Source organism: Salmo salar, chromosome 23, assembly GCF_965601325.2.
Source record: "Salmo salar chromosome 23, fSalSal1, whole genome shotgun sequence".
Taxonomy (NCBI): domain Eukaryota; kingdom Metazoa; phylum Chordata; class Actinopteri; order Salmoniformes; family Salmonidae; genus Salmo; species Salmo salar.
The window spans coordinates 53,582,929-53,606,810 of NC_138313.1; the positions used below are offsets into that span (position 1 = coordinate 53,582,929).

Consider the following 23,882-nt stretch of genomic DNA (forward strand, 5'->3'; position numbering starts at 1 on the left):
AAACACTGGGGAATGGAAAGGGACAAGACTTTTCTTTCTGGAGCCAGAACGAGGTCGGTGGTCTAAACCCCTTCATCGGTGACTGATCAACAGTCCGGTCATTCAACGAGATACGAGTCGTTTTCATGACTTTTTTTTGGTCATTGAAAAATACTGCACCAAACATCTTAGATGTAAAAATTGCGCGACTAAATTGTAAAGTTACTTTAGAAATCCTGAACGATTTGAGGAGGAAGTGTAGGTCTATTGGCTACGGCGTCTCAAAAAGGACAAACAATACTGTAACGAGCCTGGGTTTATAAACGCGGAGCTAGAAGGTGGAGGGTTCGAGACCTGCTCCCTGTTTCATTACAATACTGCTTTTTCTTGATTTTCAAGTGAAGGTCTTTTAAAACGCCAAATCCATCGAAAAGTGTATTTTTAAGAGTTCACACACGTGAGTGTCAACGCCATCATGCACTTCAAATTAGAAAGCGAGTCTATTTTTCCTCTTCTGCTGGTAGTAAAGTGAGCGCATTAATTGCCCAAAATATTGTTTGTGCATTTATGTCTGGAAAAGTGTATATTTAGTGTTAAGTTTATCTGCCAGTGGTAATAATACCTGTTTGAAAACAATAACCAGGTGAGAAAGTAAAGCGACCTGCTATAGAAATAGTGTCGGGTAAAACATGAGCCTGTCACAATAATGAAGACAAAATGTAGGCTATTACAGCATTATTTATCATTACCTTATGATTTATCATTACCGCATTATTTATCATTACTGCATTATTTATCATTACCGCATGATTTATCATTACCTTCATGATTTATCATTACCGCATGATTTATCATTACCGCATGATTTATCATTTCCGCATTATTTATCATTACCGCATGATTTATCATTACCGCATTATTTATCAGGCTGATCGACAGGCTCGTCCTCTGTTTCTAGACGCGTCTATCAGGCTGATCGACAGGCTCGTCCGCTGTTTCTAGACGCGTCTATCAGGCTGATCGACAGGCTCGTCCACTGTTTCTAGACGCGTCTATCAGGCTGATCGACAGGCTCGTCCGCTGTTTCTAGACGCGTCTATCAGGCTGATCGACAGGCTCGTCCACTGTTTCTAGACGCGTCTATCAGGCTGATCGACAGGCTCGTCCGCTGTTTCTAGACGCGTCTATCAGGCTGATCGACGGGCTCGTCCGCTGTTTCTAGACGCGTCTATCAGGGCGTCACAGGAGCTGCAGAAAGTTCTGGCACAGTCCGCCATATTTAAAGGACCGGCCGTCTTCCCGGACAGCACTGTTCAAGCACGACGTTCACTGGGACTTACGAGGAAGGTAAAATATACTTTATGTTACTATGGGTTTACTGGTGGAAAGGTAAAGAGACTTTATGTTGCTATGGGTTTACTGGAAAGGTAAAGAGACTTTATGTTACTATGGGTTTACTGGTGGAAAGGTAAAGATACTTTATGTTGCTATGGGTTTACTGGGAAGGTAAAATATACTTTATGTTGCTATGGGTTTACTGGAAAGGTAAAGAGACATTATGTTACTATGGGTTTACTGGGAAGGTAAAGAGACTGTTACTAGTGAATTGTAATATTTTGTTTTCTATATTTGCCTTTCATTAGAACAAGCTCTTTCGATTAAAAACAGACGACAGCTTACTAGCATTGCTAGACGAGATTCTAGTTTTAGTAGGCTAGTATAGCCAACTAGTATATGTGGCTATTTATTTCAAACATAACATTGTAGTTTTTATCGGTATTTCTAGCTACATGGTAGCTAATATTCCCGCTAATCTTTAACTTCAAAGAAGGAGGTTAGTTTTACTCGCTTTTAGGGCTAACAGTCATTTTTATTTGTTGTATCTAATTCTCACGTCTCTCTCCGGTTAGTTACTACAGATCCGACCACGGAGATGGTTAAAGAGACCGGTTTCTATGACACTTTAGGTGTGAACCCTAAAGCCACACCGGACGAGATTAAAAAAGCGTACAGAAAACTGGCACTGAAATACCATCCGGACAAGAACCCGAATGAAGGAGAGAAGGTAAGCTGACTGCAGACACGGCTATTTTAAAACAGCGCACATGGCTTCCAGGACTGACAGGGGCCATGTGATTCAGGAACATTCTGGAAGGAGCTGTGTGGTTTGCCAACCTGGTCTCAGAGCATTTCGTACTATTCTGTACGTATATCCGAGACACTCTGTTTAGTATGATGATGTTTATTTTTTTTATTTTTTTAATGGTATGTATTCATTTTGTCAATGTCCATCACCCATTTTGGTATGATAATACAACATGTAATTCGTAATTTATGTTACGACTTTGCAAAACGGATTTCCAAAAAGTACAATATGTTACATATTTGCTCAATGTATGTTACAAATTCTGTCTAGGTGGCTAACATTAATTAGCTAGGCCAGGGGGTTAGGGTTAAATTTAAGAGTTAGGTTAGGGGAAGGGTCAGCTAACATGCTAAGTTGCATAAAAGTGGCTAATTAGCGAAAGTTGTCAGTGATTCGAACTCACAACTGTTGGGTTGCAAGATGTTTGTGTTTTGTTTTGTTTCCATCCCAACCAAGCACCCAATTAAGTAACCATCTGCCTTTTTGTAACCAAACATAACTTATACTACACGGAACAAAAATAAACGCAACATGTAAAGTGTTGGTCCCATGTTTCATGAGCTGAAATAAAAGATCCCAGAAATGTTCCATACACACAAAAAACTTATTTCTCAAATTTTGTGCACAAACTTGTTTAAATCCCTGTTAGTGAGCATTTCTCCTTTGCCAAGCTAATCCATCCACCTTACAGGTGTGGCATATCAAGAAGTGGATTAAACAACCTGATCATTACACAGGTGCACCTTGTGCTGGGGGACAATAAAAAGCCACTCTAAAATGTCCAGTTTTGTCTCACAACACAATTCCACAGATTGTCTCAAGTTGAGGGAGTGTCAAATTGGCATGCTGACTGCAGAATATCCACCAAATCTGTTGCCTCCAACATTGGTTTTAGACTTCGGCAGTACGTCTGACCGGCCTCACAACCACAGACCACGTGTAAGGCGTTGTGTTGGCGAGCGGTTTGCTGACGTCAAAACGTTATGAACGTTGTGCCCCATGGTGGGGTTATGGTATCTATGGGCAGGCATAAGCTATGGACAACGGACACCATTGCATTTTATCGATGGCAATTTGAATGCACAGAGATGCCATGATGAGATCATGAGCAACATCGCCATTCATCCTCCTCCATCACCTCATGTTTCAGCATGATAATGCACAGCCCCATGTCCCAAGGATCTGTACACTATTTCTGGAAGCTGAAAATGTCCCAGTTCTTCCATGGCCTGCATACTCAGACATGTCACCCATTGAGCATGTTTGGGATGCTCTGGATTGACGTGTACGACAGCGTGTTCCAGTTCCCGCCAATATCCAGAAACTTCACACAGCCGTTGAAGAGGTGTGGGACAACATTCCACAGGCCACAATCAACAGCCTGATCAACTCTATGTGAAGGAGATGTGTAGCGCTGCATGAGGCAAATGGTGGTCACACCAGATACTGACTGGTTTTCTGATCCACACCCCTACCTTTTTTATAATAGGCGATGTCAGAGGAAAGCCCATAAAATTGTCAGACTCCAGTCACCCAAGTCATAGACTGTTTTCTCTGCTACCGCACAGCAAGCGGTACTGGAGCACCAAGTCTAGGACCAAAAGGCTCCTTAACCTCTCTGGTATCATTGGGACGCTAGCGTCCCACCGCGACAACAGCCAGTGAAATTGCAGGGCGCCAAATTCAAACAGAAATCCCATAAGAAACCATAGATATTTTCCAGCCAAGGAGAGGACTCACAAAAGTCAGAAATAGCGACTAAATTAATCACTTACCTTTGATCTTCATCTGGTGGCACTCCCAGGACTCCATGTTACACAAATGTTTGTTTTGTTTGATAATGCCCCTCTTTATGTCCAAAAACCTCTGTTTTGTTGGTGCGTTTTAGTTCAGTAATCCAAAGGCACAAAGCGTGCTCTTAACATCCAGACAAAGTCAAAGTACAATAAAAGTTTGTAGAAACATGTCAAACGATGTTTAAAATCAATCCTCGGGTTGTTTTTGTCATAAATAATCAATAATATTTCAACCGGACCAAAGCTTCGTCAACAGAAAAGGAGAAACAAGAAAGGCGCGCTCCCGGTCGCGCGCTGGACTCATGTCTGGAAATGTCCACTGTCCACTCATTGAAAGTGCTGTATCTCCCTCATTTTTCAGAGTAAAAGCCTGAAACAATGCCTAAAGACTGGCCACATGTAGAGGAAGCCATAGAGATCGTGAACTGGGTCCTAAGTCTTTGTATGGTGGATAGGCTTTCAATGGAAAAACAGGCATTTCCAAATAATAGTATTTCCTGGATGGATTTTCCTCAGGTTTTCACCTGCCATATGAGTTCTGTTATACTCACAGACATTATTCTAACAGTTTTGGAAACTTTTGTGTTTTCTATCCAAATCTACCAATTATATGCATATCCTAGCTTCTGGGCCTGAGTAGCAGGCAGTTTAATTTGGGCACGCTTTTCATCCAAAATTCCGAATGCTGCCCTCTATCCTAGTGAAGTTAAGGGATTGTAAGTAAGCATTTCACGGTAAGGTCTACACTTGTTATATTCGGTGCATGTGACAAATAAAGTTTGATTTGAGGTACATGTAGGTAGTTATTAAAGTGACTATGCATATATAATAACCAGAGTAGCAGCAGTGTAAAAAAGGGGGTGGGGGACAATGCAAATAGTCTGGATAGCCATTTGATTAGATGTTCAGGAGTCTTATGGCTTGGGAGGGTAGAAGCCTTTTGGACCTAGACTTGGCGCTCCGTTACCGCTTGCCGTCCGGTAGCAGAGAGACCAGTCTATGACTAGGGTGGCTGGAGTCTTTAACAATTTTTAGGGCTTTCCTCTGACACCGCCTGGTATGGAGGTCATGTGAAATCCATAGATTAGGGCCTAATGAATTTATTTCAATTAACTGATTTCCTTGTATGAACTGTAACTCAGTAAAATCTTTGCGACTGTTGCATTTTGTGTTTGTTTCCGGGACACTCAAATGTATACTGAACAAACGTTTACAATGTTACGTCTAGTCTGAGACCAGGGTGGGATTGCAGCGCCACCTTAGCTCTGCTCTAGGCTAGTTTAAATGTACTGGGTGAGCACTGAAAATAACACGCACCTGTTTGCTCTTCAGTTGTTCTCTCACCGTAAAATTAGCCTGAAGCCTAAGATGAGTGGTGTTGCATAAGGATTCATTTCTTCAGAGAAGCAAGGATACATTTATTTTCACACTGACTAGCTGTATTGATATGGCAGTTAAACTGGGGGATAATAAGGAAAGTCCACACTAATATTGAAAGGAAAAATCTATTCCATCTTTTACGTATTGCAGTAAAAGACACAAATGTTGAAATGTAGCTACAATTGTTATGGCGTTTGGTTATTACGGTGTTATAAGCATAAAAAAAAAAAACCTTTTTGGCATGATATTGACATAACGGTCTCTCGCCTCCAGTTCAAGCTGATATCTCAGGCCTATGAGGTTCTGTCGGAGCCTAAGAAGAGGGACCTGTATGACCAGGGTGGAGAGCAGGCTATCAAGGATGGCGGCATGGGAGGAGGCGGTTCTCCTATGGACATATTCAACATGTTCTTTGGAGGCGGAGGAAGAATGCCTCAGAAGGATAGGAGAGGTAATACTAAATGTTACAAATGTCCTGTCTCGTATTGGGGCGGTTTCACAGATGAGGTTTACACTAGTCCAGGGCTAGAAAGCAAGACCAATGGAGGAATGTCTATTAAATAAAAATAAAAAATAAAACGTTTTTAGTCCAGGATTAGGCTAATCTGTGTCCAGGAAACTGCCCCGTTATCTGTTATTTGTGTTACAGAAATATGATTGTGTGTTTGGTCCAGGTAAAAACGTGGTCCATCAGCTCACTGTGACCCTGGAGGAGATGTACAATGGAACCAAGAGGAAATTGGCCCTGCAGAAAAACGTCATCTGTGGAAAATGTGAAGGTATGTTGAGATCCAATATCGAAACAAAGCTTCCCCCATTATCAGAGCTGAGCCCATAGTCACAGATCTATCAGAGTACTGATGTAGGATCAGTTTTACCTTTGAAATCATAATGACTGACCCTGACCCTAAACCCTCTGACCCTCTGACCCCAACCCCCTAACCCCAACCCTGACCCCTGACCCCAACCCTGACCCCAACCCCCTAACCCCAACCCTCTAACCCTGACCCTAACCCTGACCGTAACCCTGACCCCAACCCCCTAACCCCAACCCTCTAACCCTGACCCCAACCCCCTAACCCCGACCCCTGACCCCAACCCTGACCCCAACCCTCTAACCCTAACCCCAACCCTGACCCCTGACCCCAACCCTGACCCCAACCCTCTAACCCCAACACTCTGACCCCAACCCCCTAACCCCAACCCTCTAACCCTGACCCTAACCCTGACCGTAACCCTGACCCCAACCCCCTAACCCCAACCCTCTAACCCTGACCCTAACCCCAACCCTGACCCCTGACCCCAACCCTGACCCCAACCCTCTAACCCTGACCCTAACCCCAACCCTGACCCCTGACCCCAACCCTGACCCCAACCCTCTAACCCTGACCCTAACCCCAACCCTGACCCCTGACCCCAACCCTCTAACCCTGACCCCAACCCTCTAACCCTGACCCTGACCCCAACCCCAACCCCTAACCCTGACCCCAACCCTCTGACCCCAACCCTCTAACCCTGACCCCAACCCTCTAACCCTGACCCCAACCCTGACCCCAACCCTCTAACCCTGACCCCAACCCTCTGACCCCAACCCTCTAACCCTGACCCCAACCCTCTGACCCCAACCCCCTAACCCTGACCCCAACCCTCTGACCCCAACCCCCTAACCCTCTGACCCTAACCCTGACCCCAATCCTGACCCCAACCCTCTAACCCTGACCCTAACCCTGACCCTAACCCTAACTCTAACCCTGACCCCAACCCTGACCCTAACCCAAACCCCAACCCTCTAACCCTCTGACCCCAACCCTCTGACCCCGACCCCAACCCTCTAACCCTGACCCCAACCCTCTAACCCTGACCCCAACCCCTGACCCCAACCCTCTAACCCTGACCCCAACCCTCTAACCCTGACCCTAACCCCAACCCTGACCCTAACCCAAACCCCAACCCTCTAACCCTGACCCCAACCCTCTGACCCAACCCTCTAACCTGACCCCAACCCTCTAACCTGACCCCAACCTGACCCAACCCTCTAACCCTGACCCCAACCCTCTGACCCCACCCTCTAACCCTGACCCCAACCCTCTGACCCCAACCCCCTAACCCTCTGACCCTAACCCTCTAACCCTGACCCCAACCCTCTAACCCTGACCCCAACCCTCTAACCCTGACCCTAACCCTGACCCTAACCCTAACTCTAACCCTGACCCCAACCCTGACCCTAACCCAAACCCCAACCCTCTAACCTCTGACCCCAACCCTCTAACCCTGACCCCAACCCTGACCCCAACCCTCTAACCCTGACCCCAACCCTCTAACCCTGACCCCAACCCTGACCCCAACCCTCTAACCCTGACCCCAACCCTCTAACCCTGACCCTAACCCCAACCCTGACCCTAACCCAAACCCCAACCCTCTAACCCTGACCCCAACCCCCTAACCCCAACCCTCTAACCCTGACCCCTAACCCCAACCCTCTAACCCTGACCCCAACCCTGACCCCAACCCTAAGAGGGATACCTGATCATAGAGCACATTTACTCCGTGGATACAGGTCCAGGTCTCGTGTCTTCCTTCCGCGTTCCACCCGGGTTCTGAAGTCCATTACTCTGGTTTTCTTTACTGCAGGTTACGGCGGTAAGAAGGGTGCCTTGCAGACGTGTGGGTCATGTAAAGGCAGAGGAGTGGAGATCAAGGTGCAGCAGATCGGTCCAGGAATGATCCAGCAGATTCAGACCATGTGCGCAGAGTGCCAGGGAGAGGGCGAACGCTTCAACTCTAAAGACCGATGCAAGACCTGCAACGGACACAAAGTTGAACGCAAGAAGAAGATTCTAGAGGTTCACGTTGACAAAGGTTTGTTTGAGGTCCTCCTTCCCTTGTTGGGATGTTTCAAATAAGTTATTTACTGTACAATACTAAGAAGATATAAAACCCCCCACCCCAAAGGGGATATTGATTTTCCCCAAATGCCCTAGAGTTTGAATATCAGAAGTTTCGACTTGCTGTAAATAATAGCAAGGGCGCCCTCTAGTGTCTAAAACTCCCGTCAGCTGTAGGCAGCAGAAAGGAACAGATACCAGTGAACTAACCAAGACATATTTACTGTAACCTGTAGGTAGGTAATGAACTAACCAAGACATATTTACTGTAACCTGTAGGTAGGTAATGAACTAACCAAGACATATTTACTGTAACCTGTAGGTAGGTATGAACTAACCAAGACGTATTTACTGTAACCTGTAGGTAGGTAATGAACTAACCAAGACATATTTACTGTAACCTGTAGGTAGGTAATGAACTAACCAAGACGTATTTACTGTAACCTGTAGGTAGGTATGAACTAACCAAGACGTATTTACTGTAACCTGTAGGTAGGTATGAACTAACCAAGACGTATTTACTGTAACCTGTAGGTAGGTATGAACTAACCAAGACGTATTTACTGTATCCTGTAGGTAGGTATGAACTAACCAAGACGTATTTACTGTAACCTGTAGGTAGGTATGAACTAACCAAGACATATTTACTGTAACCTGTAGGTAGGTATGAACTAACCAAGACATATTTACTGTAACCTGTAGGTAGGTATGAACTAACCAAGACGTATTTACTGTAACCTGTAGGTAGGTAATGAACTAACCAAGACATATTTACTGTATCCTGTAGGTAGGTATGAACTAACCAAGACGTATTTACTGTAACCTGTAGGTAGGTATGAACTAACCAAGACGTATTTACTGTAACCTGTAGGTAGGTATGAACTAACCAAGACGTATTTACTGTAACCTGTAGGTAGGTAATGAACTAACCAAGACGTATTTACTGTAACCTGTAGGTAGGTAATGAACTAACCAAGACGTATTTACTGTAACCTGTAGGTAGGTATGAACTAACCAAGACGTATTTACTGTAACCTGTAGGTAGGTATGAACTAACCAAGACGTATTTACTGTAACCTGTAGGTAGGTATGAACTAACCAAGACGTATTTACTGTAACCTGTAGGTAGGTATGAACTAATCAAGACGTATTTACTGTAACCTGTAGGTAGGTATGAACTAATCAAGACGTATTTACTGTATCCTGTAGGTAGGTATGAACTAACCAAGACGTATTTACTGTATCCTGTAGGTAGGTATGAACTAACCAAGACGTATTTACTGTAACCTGTAGGTAGGTATGAACTAACCAAGACGTATTTACTGTAACCTGTAGGTAGGTATGAACTAACCAAGACGTATTTACTGTAACCTGTAGGTAGGTATGAACTAACCAAGACGTATTTACTGTAACCTGTAGGTAGGTATGAACTAACCAAGACGTATTTACTGTAACCTGTAGGTAGGTATGAACTAACCAAGACGTATTTACTGTAACCTGTAGGTAGGTATGAACTAACCAAGACGTATTTACTGTAACCTGTAGGTAGGTATGAACTAACCAAGACGTATTTACTGTAACCTGTAGGTAGGTATGAACTAACCAAGACGTATTTACTGTAACCTGTAGGTAGGTAATGAACTAACCAAGACGTATTTACTGTAACCTGTAGGTAGGTATGAACTAACCAAGACGTATTTACTGTAACCTGTAGGTAGGTAATGAACTAACCAAGACATATTTACTGTAACCTGTAGGTAGGTATGAACTAACCAAGACGTATTTACTGTAACCTGTAGGTAGGTATGAACTAACCAAGACGTATTTACTGTAACCTGTAGGTAGGTAATGAACTAATCAAGACGTATTTACTGTAACCTGTAGGTAGGTAATGAACTAACCAAGACGTATTTACTGTAACCTGTAGGTAGGTAATGAACTAATCAAGACGTATTTACTGTAACCTGTAGGTAGGTATGAACTAATCAAGACGTATTTACTGTAACCTGTAGGTAGGTAATGAACTAACCAAGACGTATTTACTGTAACCTGTAGGTAGGTATGAACTAACCAAGACGTATTTACTGTAACCTGTAGGTAGGTATGAACTAACCAAGACGTATTTACTGTAACCTGTAGGTAGGTATGAACTAACCAAGACGTATTTACTGTAACCTGTAGGTAGGTATGAACTAACCAAGACGTATTTACTGTAACCTGTAGGTAGGTAATGAACTAACCAAGACGTATTTACTGTAACCTGTAGGTAATGAACTAACCAAGACGTATTTACTGTAACCTGTAGGTAGGTATGAACTAACCAAGACGTATTTACTGTATCCTGTAGGTAGGTATGAACTAACCAAGACGTATTTACTGTAACCTGTAGGTAGGTAATGAACTAATCAAGACGTATTTACTGTAACCTGTAGGTAGGTAATGAACTAACCAAGACGTATTTACTGTATCCTGTAGGTAGGTAATGAACTAACCAAGACGTATTTACTGTAACCTGTAGGTAGGTAATGAACTAATCAAGACGTATTTACTGTAACCTGTAGGTAGGTATGAACTAATCAAGACGTATTTACTGTAACCGGGGCTCCGCGTACGCCGTAGGTAGGATGAACTAACCAAGACGTATTTACTGTAACCGTGGTAGGTATGAACTAACCAAGACGTATTTACTGTAACCTGTAGGTAGGTATGAACTAACCAAGACGTATTTACTGTATCCTGTAGGTAGGTATGAACTAACCAAGACGTATTTACTGTAACCTGTAGGTAGGTATGAACTAACCAAGACGTATTTACTGTAACCTGTAGGTAGGTATGAACTAACCAAGACATATTTACTGTAACCTGTAGGTAGGTATGAACTAACCAAGACATATTTACTGTAACCTGTAGGTAGGTATGAACTAACCAAGACGTATTTACTGTATCCTGTAGGTAGGTATGAACTAACCAAGACGTATTTACTGTAACCGTGGTAGGTATGAACTAACCAAGACGTATTTACTGTAACCGTGGTAGGTATGAACTAACCAAGACATATTTACTGTAACCTGTAGGTATGAACTAACCAAGACATATTTACTGTAACCTGTAGGTAGGTATGAACTAACCAAGACATATTTACTGTAACCTGTAGGTATGAACTAACCAAGACGTATTTACTGTAACCTGTAGGTAGGTATGAACTAACCAAGACGTATTTACTGTAACCTGTAGGTAGGTATGAACTAACCAAGACGTATTTACTGTAACCTGTAGGTATGAACTAACCAAGACGTATTTACTGTATCCTGTAGGAGGTATGAACTAACCAAGACATATTTACTGTATCCTGTAGGTAGGTATGAACTAACCAAGACATATTTACTGTAACCTGTAGGTAGGTATGAACTAACCAAGACATATTTACTGTAACCTGTAGGTAGGTATGAACTAACCAAGACGTATTTACTGTAACCTGTAGGTAGGTATGAACTAACCAAGACGTATTTACTGTAACCTGTAGGTAGGTATGAACTAACCAAGACGTATTTACTGTAACCTGTAGGTAGGTAATGAACTAATCAAGACGTATTTACTGTAACCTGTAGGTAGGTAATGAACTAACCAAGACGTATTTACTGTAACCTGTAGGTAGGTAATGAACTAACCAAGACGTATTTACTGTAACCTGTAGGTAGGTATGAACTAACCAAGACGTATTTACTGTAACCTGTAGGTAGGTATGAACTAACCAAGACGTATTTACTGTAACCTGTAGGTAGGTAATGAACTAACCAAGACGTATTTACTGTAACCTGTAGGTAGGTATGAACTAACCAAGACGTATTTACTGTAACCTGTAGGTAGGTAATGAACTAACCAAGACGTATTTACTGTAACCTGTAGGTAGGTATGAACTAACCAAGACGTATTTACTGTAACCTGTAGGTAGGTAATGAACTAACCAAGACGTATTTACTGTAACCTGTAGGTAGGTATGAACTAACCAAGACATATTTACTGTAACCTGTAGGTAGGTATGAACTAACCAAGACGTATTTACTGTATCCTGTAGGTAGGTATGAACTAACCAAGACGTATTTACTGTAACCTGTAGGTAGGTATGAACTAACCAAGACGTATTTACTGTATCCTGTAGGTAGGTATGAACTAACCAAGACGTATTTACTGTAACCTGTAGGTAGGTATGAACTAACCAAGACATATTTACTGTAACCTGTAGGTAGGTATGAACTAACCAAGACATATTTACTGTAACCTGTAGGTAGGTATGAACTAACCAAGACATATTTACTGTAACCTGTAGGTAGGTATGAACTAACCAAGACGTATTTACTGTATCCTGTAGGTAGGTATGAACTAACCAAGACGTATTTACTGTATCCTGTAGGTATGAACTAACCAAGACGTATTTACTGTAACCTGTAGGTATGAACTAACCAAGACGTATTTACTGTAACCTGTAGGTATGAACTAACCAAGACATATTTACTGTAACCTGTAGGTAGGTATGAACTAATCAAGACGTATTTACTGTATCCTGTAGGTATGAACTAACCAAGACATATTTACTGTAACCTGTAGGTATGAACTAACCAAGACGTATTTACTGTAACCTGTAGGTAGGTAATGAACTAACCAAGACGTATTTACTGTAACCTGTAGGTAGGTAATGAACTAACCAAGACGTATTTACTGTAACCTGTAGGTATGAACTAACCAAGACATATTTACTGTATCCTGTAGGTATGAACTAACCAAGACATATTTACTGTATCCTGTAGGTAGGTATGAACTAACCAAGACATATTTACTGTAACCTGTAGGTAGGTATGAACTAACCAAGACATATTTACTGTAACCTGTAGGTAGGTATGAACTAACCAAGACATATTTACTGTAACCTGTAGGTAGGTATGAACTAACCAAGACATATTTACTGTAACCTGTAGGTAGGTATGAACTAACCAAGACGTATTTACTGTAACCTGTAGGTATGAACTAACCAAGACGTATTTACTGTAACCTGTAGGTATGAAGGGGGGTCAGAAGATACCATTCCACGGTGAGGGCGACCAGGAGCCCGGTCTAGAACCAGGTGACGTGGTGATCATCCTGGACCAGCAGGACCACCCAGTGTACCAGAGGCAGGACGATGACCTGCACATGAAGATGAACATCAAACTGGTTGAGGCCCTCTGTGGCTTCAAGAAGACCGTCCGTACGCTAGATGGAAGGGAGCTCGTCATCACCTCTCCACCAGGTAATGCCTTAGTGTGGCTGTTAGAAGAATTCACCCCCCCCCCCCCCCACTTGGATTAAAATTTACATTTTGTAACATTACAGCCTTATTCTAAGGAAATTTGTGTGATTGGACCTTCTCAAGTAGTACTAGAGTATCTCTGGCCTGTTATTCCACTTAGTGAACCCCTGCAAATTATGTGATTTGGTTAAACACATTTATACTGCTGAACTTATTTGGGCTGGCCATAACAATGTAGGTGAATACAACTATTTGTTTAACTTTTTTATTAATCAATTTGTAGAATTGTCTTTTTCACTTTGACTTTATGTAATATTAAGTGTTGTACAATCAAAGACAATATCAGCATTAATTTTGTTTCCTACTTTGTAACGCAACAAAATATGCAAGTTGCGTGATTGTGTGATCTTTCTGTTTCCAGGTAAAGTAGTGAAGGCCAACGATGTGAGGTGTGTCTATAATGAAGGTATGCCCATCCACAAAGACCCATACGACAGAGGACAGCTCATCATTCAATTCCAGGTTAGTAAGCTCTATTGGTCTGACTTAACTAATACATGAGGTGTGTGTGTGTGTGTGTGTGTGTGTGTGTGTGTGTGTGTGTGTGTGTGTGTGTGTGTGTGTGTGTGTGTGTGTGTGTGTATGGCTACACAATATGATTTAACATGATAAATAGTAGAGTTATCAAGATGCCAACATTTTTCAAACGATACCAGGCCAAGTATCGCGATACCGAGTAGTATCGCGATATCACAGTGGAAACATTTCCTCGTCCCCCCCGGACACTAGTTCCCGTTTTCAAAAAATCTCGCACTGAAAATTCACAATTGTATTCAATACAACACTTTGAATTTAACTTCACACTGTTCACTGTATAATAGAATCCTGATTTGATCATATTTGCAAAGGCCAACCTGTGATTTGGCTGGAGGAATGAGAGTAGACATGCATAATGGTCTGCATGTCAGTAAGGGGGAAAACTCTACATGAAACCTTCACTCGCTAGTTCGCGTGCTCTCTCTCGCTAGTTCGCGTGCTCTCTCTCTCGCTAGTTCGCGTGCTCTCTCTCTCGCTAGTTCGCGTGCTCTCTCTCTCGCTAGTTCGCGTGCTCTCTCTCTCGCTAGTTCGCGTGCTCTCTCTCTCGCTAGTTCGCGTGCTCTCTCTCTCGCTAGTTCGCGTGCTCTCTCTCTCGCTAGTTCGCGTGCTCTCTCTCTCGCTAGTTCGCGTGCTCTCTCTCGCTAGTTCGCGTGCTCTCTCTCGCTAGTTCGCGTGCTCTCTCTCGCCAGTTCGCGTGCTCTCTCTCGCCAGTTCGCGTGCTCTCTCTCGCCAGTTCGCGTGCCTCTCTCTCGCCAGTTCGCGTGCTCTCTCTCTCGCCAGTTCGCGTGCTCTCTCTCTCTCGCCAGTTCGCGTGCTCTCTCTCTCTCGCCAGTTCGCGTGCTCTCTCTCTCTCGCCAGTTCGCGTGCTCTCTCTCTCTCGCCAGTTCGCGTGCTCTCTCTCTCTCGCCAGTTCGCGTGCTCTCTCTCTCTCGCCAGTTCGCGTGCTCTCTCTCTCTCGCCAGTTCGCGTGCTCTCTCTCTCTCGCCAGTTCGCGTGCTCTCTCTCTCTCGCCAGTTCGCGTGCTCTCTCTCTCTCGCTAGTTCGCGTGCCTCTCTCTCTCGCTAGTTCGCGTGCTCTCTCTCTCGCTAGTTCGCGTGCTCTCTCTCTCGCTAGTTCGCGTGCTCTCTCTCTCGCTAGTTCGCGTGCTCTCTCTCTCGCTAGTTCGCGTGCTCTCTCTCGCTAGTTCGCGTGCTCTCTCTCGCTAGTTCGCGTGCCTCTCTCCTCGCTAGTTCGCGTGCTCTCTCTCGCTCAGTTCGCGTGCTCTCTCTCGCTAGTTCGCGTGCTCTCTCTCGCTAGTTCGCGTGCTCTCTCTCTCTCGCTAGTTCGCGTGCTCTCTCTCTCTCGCGCTAGTTCGCGTGCTCTCTCTCTCTCGCTAGTTCGCGTGCTCTCTCTCTCTCGCCAGTTCGCGTGCTCTCTCTCTCTCGCTAGTTCGCGTGCTCTCTCTCTCTCGCTAGTTCGCGTGCTCTCTCTCTCTCGCTAGTTCGCGTGCTCTCTCTCTCTCGCTAGTTCGCGTGCTCTCTCTCTCTCGCTAGTTCGCGTGCTCTCTCTCTCGCGCTAGTTCGCGTGCTCTCTCTCTCGCGCTAGTTCGCGTGCTCTCTCTCTCGCCAGTTCGCGTGCTCTCTCTCTCGCTAGTTCGCGTGCTCTCTCTCTCGCTAGTTCGCGTGCTCTCTCTCTCGCTAGTTCGCGTGCTCTCTCTCTCGCTAGTTCGCGTGCTCTCTCTCTCGCTAGTTCGCGTGCTCTCTCTCTCGCTAGTTCGCGTGCTCTCTCTCTCGCTAGTTCGCGTGCTCTCTCTCTCGCTAGTTCGCGTGCTCTCTCTCTCGCTAGTTCGCGTGCTCTCTCTCTCGCTAGTTCGCGTGCTCTCTCTCTCGCTAGTTCGCGTGCTCTCTCTCTCGCTAGTTCGCGTGCTCTCTCTCGCTAGTTCGCGTGCTCTCTCTCGCTAGTTCGCGTGCTCTCTCTCGCTAGTTCGCGTGCTCTCTCTCGCTAGTTCGCGTGCTCTCTCTCGCTAGTTCGCGTGCTCTCTCTCGCTAGTTCGCGTGCTCTCTCTCGCTAGTTCGCGTGCTCTCTCTCGCTAGTTCGCGTGCTCTCTCTCGCTAGTTCGCGTGCTCTCTCTCGCTAGTTCGCGTGCTCTCTCTCGCTAGTTCGCGTGCTCTCTCTCGCTAGTTCGCGTGCTCTCTCTCGCTAGTTCGCGTGCTCTCTCTCGCTAGTTCGCGTGCTCTCTCTCGCTAGTTCGCGTGCTCTCTCGCTAGTTCGCGTGCTCTCTCGCTAGTTCGCGTGCTCTCTCTCGCTAGTTCGCGTGCTCTCTCTCGCTAGTTCGCGTGCTCTCTCTCTCGCCAGTTCGCGTGCTCTCTCTCTCGCCAGTTCGCGTGCTCTCTCTCTCGCCAGTTCGCGTGCTCTCTCTCTCGCCAGTTCGCGTGCTCTCTCTCTCGCCAGTTCGCGTGCTCTCTCTCTCGCCAGTTCGCGTGCTCTCTCTCTCGCCAGTTCGCGTGCTCTCTCTCTCGCCAGTTCGCGTGCTCTCTCTCGCCAGTTCGCGTGCTCTCTCTCGCCAGTTCGCGTGCTCTCTCTCGCCAGTTCGCGTGCTCTCTCTCGCCAGTTCGCGTGCTCTCTCTCGCCAGTTCGCGTGCTCTCTCTCGCCAGTTCGCGTGCTCTCTCTCGCCAGTTCGCGTGCTCTCTCTCGCCAGTTCGCGTGCTCTCTCTCGCCAGTTCGCGTGCTCTCTCTCGCCAGTTCGCGTGCTCTCTCTCGCCAGTTCGCGTGCTCTCTCTCGCCAGTTCGCGTGCTCTCTCTCTCTCTCGCTAGTTCGCGCGCTCTCTCGCCAGTTCGCGCGCTCTCTCGCCAGTTCGCGCGCTCTCTCGCCAGTTCGCGCGCTCTCTCGCCAGTTCGCGCGCTCTCTCGCCAGTTCGCGCGCTCTCTCGCCAGTTCGCGCGCTCTCTCGCCAGTTCGCGCGCTCTCTCGCCAGTTCGCGCGCGCTCTCGCCAGTTCGCGCGCGCTCTCGCCAGTTCGCGCGCGCTCTCGCCAGTTCGCGCGCGCTCTCGCCAGTTCGCGCGCGCTCTCGCCAGTTCGCGCGCGCTCTCGCCAGTTCGCGCGCGCTCTCGCCAGTTCGCGCTCGTCTCTCTCTCTCGCCAGTTTGCGCGCTCTCTCTCTCTCTCGCCAGTTTGCGCGCTCTCTCTCTCTCTCGCCAGTTTGCGCGCTCTCTCTCTCTCTCGCCAGTTTGCGCGCTCTCTCTCTCTCTCGCCAGTTTGCGCGCTCTCTCTCTCTCTCTCTCGCCAGTTTGCGCGCTCTCTCTCTCTCTCTCTCGCCAGTTTGCGTGCTCTCTCTCTCTCTCTCGCCAGTTTGCGTGCTCTCTCTCTCTCTCTCTCGCCAGTTTGCGTGCTCTCTCTCTCTCTCTCTCGCCAGTTTGCGTGCTCTCTCTCTCTCTCTCTCGCCAGTTTGCGTGCTCTCTCTCTCGCTCGCCAGTTTGCGTGCTCTCTCTCTCGCTCGCCAGTTTGCGTGCTCTCTCTCTCGCTCGCCAGTTCGCGTGCTCTCTCTCTCTCTCGCTAGTTCGCGTGCTCTCTCTCTCTCTCGCTAGTTCGCGTGCTCTCTCTCTCTCTCGCTAGTTCGCGTTCATTCGTCGCCAAACCCGCTGGCTACAGGTTATCTACAAGTCTCTGCTAGGTAAAGCCCTGCCTTATCTCAGTTCACTGGTCACCATAGCAGCACCCACCCGTAGCACGCGCTCCAGCAGGTATATCTCTCTGGTCACCCCTAAAGCCAACACCTCCTTCGGCCGCCTTTCCTTCCAGTTCTCTGCTGCCAATGACTGGAACGAACTGAAAAAAAAATCACTGAAGCTGGAGACTTATATCTCCCTCACTAACTTTAGGCACCAGCTGTCAGAGCAGCTCCCAGATCAGGAGAAAGAAACCTCACCCAAATGTACAGCCCCGTTGGAAAATATAAAAAGGACTGTTTGAAAACGTGAATCACATTTGTACTTGGCGAGAGAGGAGAGTTGATACCCCCAATGGCATTGGGAATATCTGTTGTAGAGCATTTAACACTAAAAACATTAACCTATTTATTGACACCATGTAGAGTCCTGTAAAACTTAGTCTATAAAGACTACCGCATGACGCTCGACTTAAAGTCCGATCATTTATAACACATACATAAAGGCTTAATGATGTAAACACATAGTGGGCTATGTCACATTTGACAATGGTGGTTATGCCACATTTATGAACCCTTTATAAGGCATGAGAAACAGTTATAGGTTTTACAAATCATCTATGTAGTGTTTGAAGGCACATCGTTAAAAAGCGGTACAAATTTGACTAAGTGGCAGGTAGCCTAGTGGGAAGAGCGTTGGGCCAGTAACTGAAGGGTCGCTGGTTCAAATCCCAGAGCCTACTAGCTGAAAAATCTGAGTCCTTGAGCAAGGCACTTTACTATAATTGCTACTGTAAGTCGCTCTGGATAAGAGCGTCTGCTAAATGACCAAAAAAAAATAAAAAATAAACTAATACATGATAGCTTCTCACAACCAAAAGTATGTGGACACCTGCTCGTCAAACATCTCATTACAAAATCATGGGGCTCAGTTGGTAGAGCATGGTATTTGCAATGTGTTTGCAACGCAATGTGTTTGCAACGCCAGGGTTGTGGGTTCGATTCCCACGGGGGACCAGTACGGAAGAAAATAAAAATGTATGAAATGTATGCATTCACTACTGTAAGTCGCTCTGGATAAGAGCGTCTGTAAATGACTGAAATGTGAAAAATGAGTTGGTCTCCCCATTGCTGCTATAACAGCCTCCACTCTTCTGGGAAGGATTTCCACCAGATGTTGGAACATTGCTGTAGGGACTTGCTTCCATTCAGCCACAAGACCATTAGTGATGTTGGGCGATTAGGCCCTGGCTTGCAGTCGGCGTTCCAATTCATCCCAAAAGTGTTCGTTGAGGTCAGGGCTCTGTGCAGGCCAGTCAAGTTCTTCCGCACCGATCTCAACAAACCATTTCTAGAACTCGCTTTTAGCACAGGGGCATTGTCATGCTGAAACAGGAAACTGTTGCCACAAAGTGGGAAGTACAGAATCGTCTAGAATGTCATTGTATGCTGTAGATTTTCCTTCACTGGAACTAAAGGACCTGAACCATGAAAAACGGGCCCAGACCATTTTTCCTCCTCCACCAAACTTTACAGTTGGCACTATGCCTTTGGGCAGGTAGCGTTCTCCTGGCATCCGCCAAACCCAGATGAAGTGTGATTCATCACTCCGGAGAACGGGTTTCCACTGCTCCAGTGTCCAATGGCGGCGAGCTTTACACCGCTCCAGCATTGCACATGGTGATCTTATGCTTGTGTGTGGCTGCTCAACCATGGAAACCCATTTCATGAAGCTCCCGACGAACAGTTGTTGTGCTGACGTATTAAAGTGGGTGGAGTTGAGTCAGTATGTTGGCAGCAGCCACTCAATGTTAGTGATGGCTGTTTAACAGTCTGATGGCCTTGAGATAGAAGCTGTTTTTCAGTCTCTCGGTCCCAGCTTTGATGCACCTGTACTGACCTCGCCTTCTGGATGTTAGCGGGGTGAACAGGCAGTGGCTCGGGTGGTTGTTGTCCTTGATGATCTTTTTGGCCTTCCTGTGACATCGGGTGGTGTAGGTGTCTTGGAGGGCAGGTAGTTTGTCCCCGGTGATGGGTTGTGCAGACCTCACTACCCTCTGGAGAGCCTTACGGTTGTGGGCGGAGCAGTTGCCGTACCAGGCGGTGATACAGCCCGACAGGATGCTCTCGATTGTGCATCTGTAAAAGGTTTTTTTTTCGGTGACAAGCCATATTTCTTCAGCCTCCTGAGGTTGAAGAGGCGCTGCTGCACCTTCTTCACCACGCTGTCTGTGTGGGTGGACCATTTCAGTTTGTCCGTGATGTGTACGCCGAGGTACTTGTATACAAATATCACTACCAGAGAGATGTTTGTTTCTGTCGGCACAATGCGTGAAGAAACCGGGTGGCTGTACCGACTCAGACAACATATCCTGAGTGAGCCATGTTTCCGTGAAACAGAGAATGTTACAATCTCTGATGTCTCTCTGGAAGGCAGCCCTTGCTCAGACTTCATCTACCTTGTTGTCAGACTGGACATTGGCGAGTAGTATACTCTGGAGCGGTGCGCGATGTGCCCGTCTACGGAGCCTGACCAGAAGACCGCTCCTTCTGCGGCGCCGTTGTTCTGGGTCGCCGGCTGGGATCCGATCCATTGACCGGCGCAGCTCCAGCAGGGCAGAAATTTGACGAAATGACTTGTTTGAAAAGTGGCATCCTATGACGGTGCCACGTTGAAAGTCACTGAGCTCTTCAGTAAGGCCATTCTACTGCCACTGTTTGTCAATGGAGATTGTATGGCTCTGTGCTCAATTTTATACACCTATCAGCAACGGGTGTGGTAGAAATAGCCGAAGCCACTAATTTGAAGGTGTGTCCATGTAGTGTACATGATAGATGGCTACACAGTATGATTTAACTAATACATGAGATCAGGTTCAAGTCCGGACTCTGGCTGGGCCACTCAATGACATTCAGAGAGTTGTCGCGAAGCCACTCCTGCATTGTCTTGGCTGTGTGCTTAGGGTTGTTGTCCTGTTGGTAGGTGAACCTTCGCCCCAGTCTGAGGTCCTGAGTGTTGTAGAGCAGGTTTTCATCAAGGATCTCTCTGTACTTTGCTCCGTTCATCTTTCCCTCGATCCTGACTAGTCTCCCAGTCCCGTCTGCTGAAAAACATCCCTACAGCATGATGCTGCCACCGCCATGCTTCACCGTAGGGATGGTGCCAGGTTTCCTCCAGATGTGACGCTTGGCATTCAGGCTAAATAGTTCAATCTTGGTGTCAGCCCAGAGAATCTTGTTTCTGAGAGTCCTTTAGGTGCCTTTTGGCAAACTCCAAGCAGACTGTCATGTACCTTTTACTGAGGAGTAGTATGATTGAGTGCTGCAGATGGTTGTCCTTCTGGAAGGTTCTCCCATCTTCACAGAGGAACTCTGGTGCTCTGTCAGTGACCATTATGTTCTTGGTCACCTCCCTGACCAAGGCTCTTCTACCCCGATTGCTCAGTTTGGCCGGATGGCCAGCTGTAGGAAGAGTCTTGGTGGTTCCAAACTTCTTCCATTGAAGAAAGATGGAGGCCACTTCTTGGGAACCTTCAATGCTGCAGAGCCTGTATCGGTTTGTCTGAAATGCCACCTTATTTCCCTAGATAAGTAGAGCACTATATAGGGTGCATGGGCCCTAACCAACATCTCCAATCTCACCTCATTGATTAGACTCCAGGTTAGCTGACTCCTGACTCCAATTAGCTTTTGGAGAAGTCATTAGTCTAGGGGGTTTGACATATTTTTCCAACCTACACTGTGATTGTTTAAATGATGTATTCAATATAAACAAGAAAAATACAATTTCTGTTATTAGTTTAAGCAGACTGTGTTTGTCTATTGTTGTGACCTAGATGAAGATCAGATCAAATTTTAAGACCAATTTATGCAGAAATCCAGGTATTTCCAAAGGGTTCACATACGATAGGGAATAGACCCTATCAGACCCATAACCCATTTCTCTATGTTCCTCCTCGCCACCAGGTGGAGTTCCCAGATAAACACTGGCTGCCAGAGCACCTCCTCCCCCAACTGGAGGCCCTCCTCCCTCCAAGAGACGAGCAGCTGATCTCAGACGACATGGAGGAGGTAGACCTGAAGGAAATGGATCACAGCTCCTCTCAACAGAGGGGCGCCAGCAGCGGAGGAGGGAAGCCAAGCTTTGACGATATTGACGACGATGAGGGGGGAGGCCAGGGCGTGCAGTGCCAGCAGCAGTAGAATAGAGAAACTCATGCTGCACTGAATGTTTAGTTTGTTCAATTCATCTTTTTTTTTTTTAGATTCTATGTATACAAGTCACGTCAAACTCCAGGTCCTGAAAAACTGGGTTTGACAAAAAGCCTTATTCATTAGAGTTCAAAGTCCACTGTTATCAAGCGCTGCACTGAAATGCCTACTTTCACATTAATGTCATGTTGCAGTACATCCAAACCATATCAGCAGCTGTTTTCTTCCAGATACTATTCAACACGTCTGTTGTTTACCTTTTTATAATGAGGTTAGTTCACCTATGTTAAGGTTTAGGTAAAGGAAAATATGTTTTCCCCGACATGACCACTAGGTGGAGCTGTAGACCTACTCCATCTTGTCACAACTGGTAGTGTGATGGTCTGTTTACATTTCTATCATAACATAACACCTGCACTGTTTTTTTTTTCTCCATGTGTAAGTTGTGTGTGTATTGTTTTATTTCATATGGATCTGTTCATGAGAGATATACACTAGGAGGCACAGAAAACAGACTTGTTGCATTTCAATGATTGACTTAGGTCCATAACTCACCGGAGGAACCTGTATGCTTTCTATGAAGGTAATGTTACTTTCTCATCACAGGCGTTTCACCCGCTCTTGAAATGGATTGATTCTTTCACAAATAAAACCTCTCAAGAATGCCTTTTCGTTTTTTTTTTTTAAACAAAGTTTATTCAATTTAATCTGGTTCACATCTGCAGTTGTCAAATAACAGCATATATGCATTATTATGAGGCCGATATCAGTTAATGTATTATTATCTCCTTGAAGATTCGTCATGGATAAAAGTGGTAGACTATTGAAAGTAGGACACCTGATGCAGCAAGAGTAAGGCTTTTATTCTGAAAAGTGGACTGATGGCAGAAAGATCAGCTGTGTCATTTTACTATTCTTCATTTTTTTTTTTTATATCATTTTTCTCTACATTGTTGGGAAGGGCCGTAAGCGTTTCACTGTTCACCTGTTTATGAAGCATGTGATGAATAAAATGTTTGATTATATTCAAAACAAGATAATGACATTTCACATTCATTTGATCCATGGTATGATGTCATGACGTCAGTGTTCAACATCCGCTTCAATGCTGCTTCCTCGTGAATGAGCAAAACAACAGACAGGAAGTGATTAAACACTCAGAACAGTTCCACTTCTTTTATTCTACTGCTTTTGAACATGAAATCTGTTTTATTCCACAGGGAAATGACAGAACAGTTCTACACTGCTTCTGATTGGGTATTCTTGTTGTTTCCAGGAAGTGTTTCTACACTGCTCCTGACTGGGTGGTCTTGTTTCCAGGAAGTGTTTCTACACTGCTCCTGACTGGGTGGTCTTGTTTCCAGGAAGTGTTCTACACTGCTCCTGACTGGGTATTCTTGTTGTTTCCAGGAAGTGTTCTACACTGCTCCTGATTGGATGGTCTTGTTTCCAGGAAGTGTTCTACACTGCTCCTGACTGGGTGGTCTTGTTGTTTCCAGGAAGTGTTTCTACACTGCTCCTGATTGGATGGTCTTGTTTCCAGGAAGTGTTTCTACACTGCTCCTGACTGGGTGGTCTTGTTTCCAGGAAGTGTTTCTACACTGCTCCTGACTGGGTATTCTTGTTGTTTCCAGGAAGTGTTCTACACTGCTCCTGATTGGATGGTCTTGTTTCCAGGAAGTGTTCTACACTGCTCCTGACTGGGTGGTCTTGTTGTTTCCAGGAAGTGTTTCTACACTGCTCCTGATTGGATGGTCTTGTTTCCAGGAAGTGTTTCTACACTGCTCCTGACTGGGTGGTCTTGTTTCCAGGAAGTGTTTCTACACTGCTCCTGACTGGGTATTCTTGTTGTTTCCAGGAAGTGTTCTACACTGCTTCTTATTGGATGGTCTTGTTTCCAGGAAATGTTCTACACTGCTCCTGATTGGGTGGTCTTCTTTCCAGGAAGTGTTCTACACTG

The 23,882-nt window shown here is 45.7% G+C and overlaps 1 protein-coding gene across 1 annotated transcript; it reads left to right on the forward strand.

Moving 5' to 3' along the window:
* The first annotated feature begins 1,088 nt into the window (after positions 1-1,088).
* Positions 1,089-22,587, forward strand: dnaja (DnaJ heat shock protein family (Hsp40) member A). Its single transcript, XM_082968236.1, has 8 exons — positions 1,089-1,326; positions 1,890-2,044; positions 5,575-5,752; positions 5,976-6,080; positions 7,933-8,160; positions 13,240-13,470; positions 13,892-13,992; positions 21,677-22,587. Exons 2-8 carry the CDS (start codon positions 1,913-1,915, stop codon positions 21,911-21,913), a joined length of 1,212 nt encoding a protein of 403 aa, XP_082824362.1. The 5' UTR covers positions 1,089-1,326; positions 1,890-1,912; the 3' UTR covers positions 21,914-22,587.
* The last annotated feature ends 1,295 nt before the right edge of the window (positions 22,588-23,882 follow it).

Bases quoted from the DNA above. Each gene is read 5' to 3' on its own strand.
- dnaja (XM_082968236.1), top strand. From the start codon at position 1,913: ATGGTTAAAGAGACCGGTTTCTATGACACTTTAGGTGTGAACCCTAAA. The intron at 2,045-5,574 runs GTAAGCTGACTG...TCTCGCCTCCAG, and splicing joins ACCCGAATGAAGGAGAGAAG to TTCAAGCTGATATCTCAGGC. The intron at 13,471-13,891 runs GTAATGCCTTAG...TTCTGTTTCCAG, and splicing joins CGTCATCACCTCTCCACCAG to GTAAAGTAGTGAAGGCCAAC.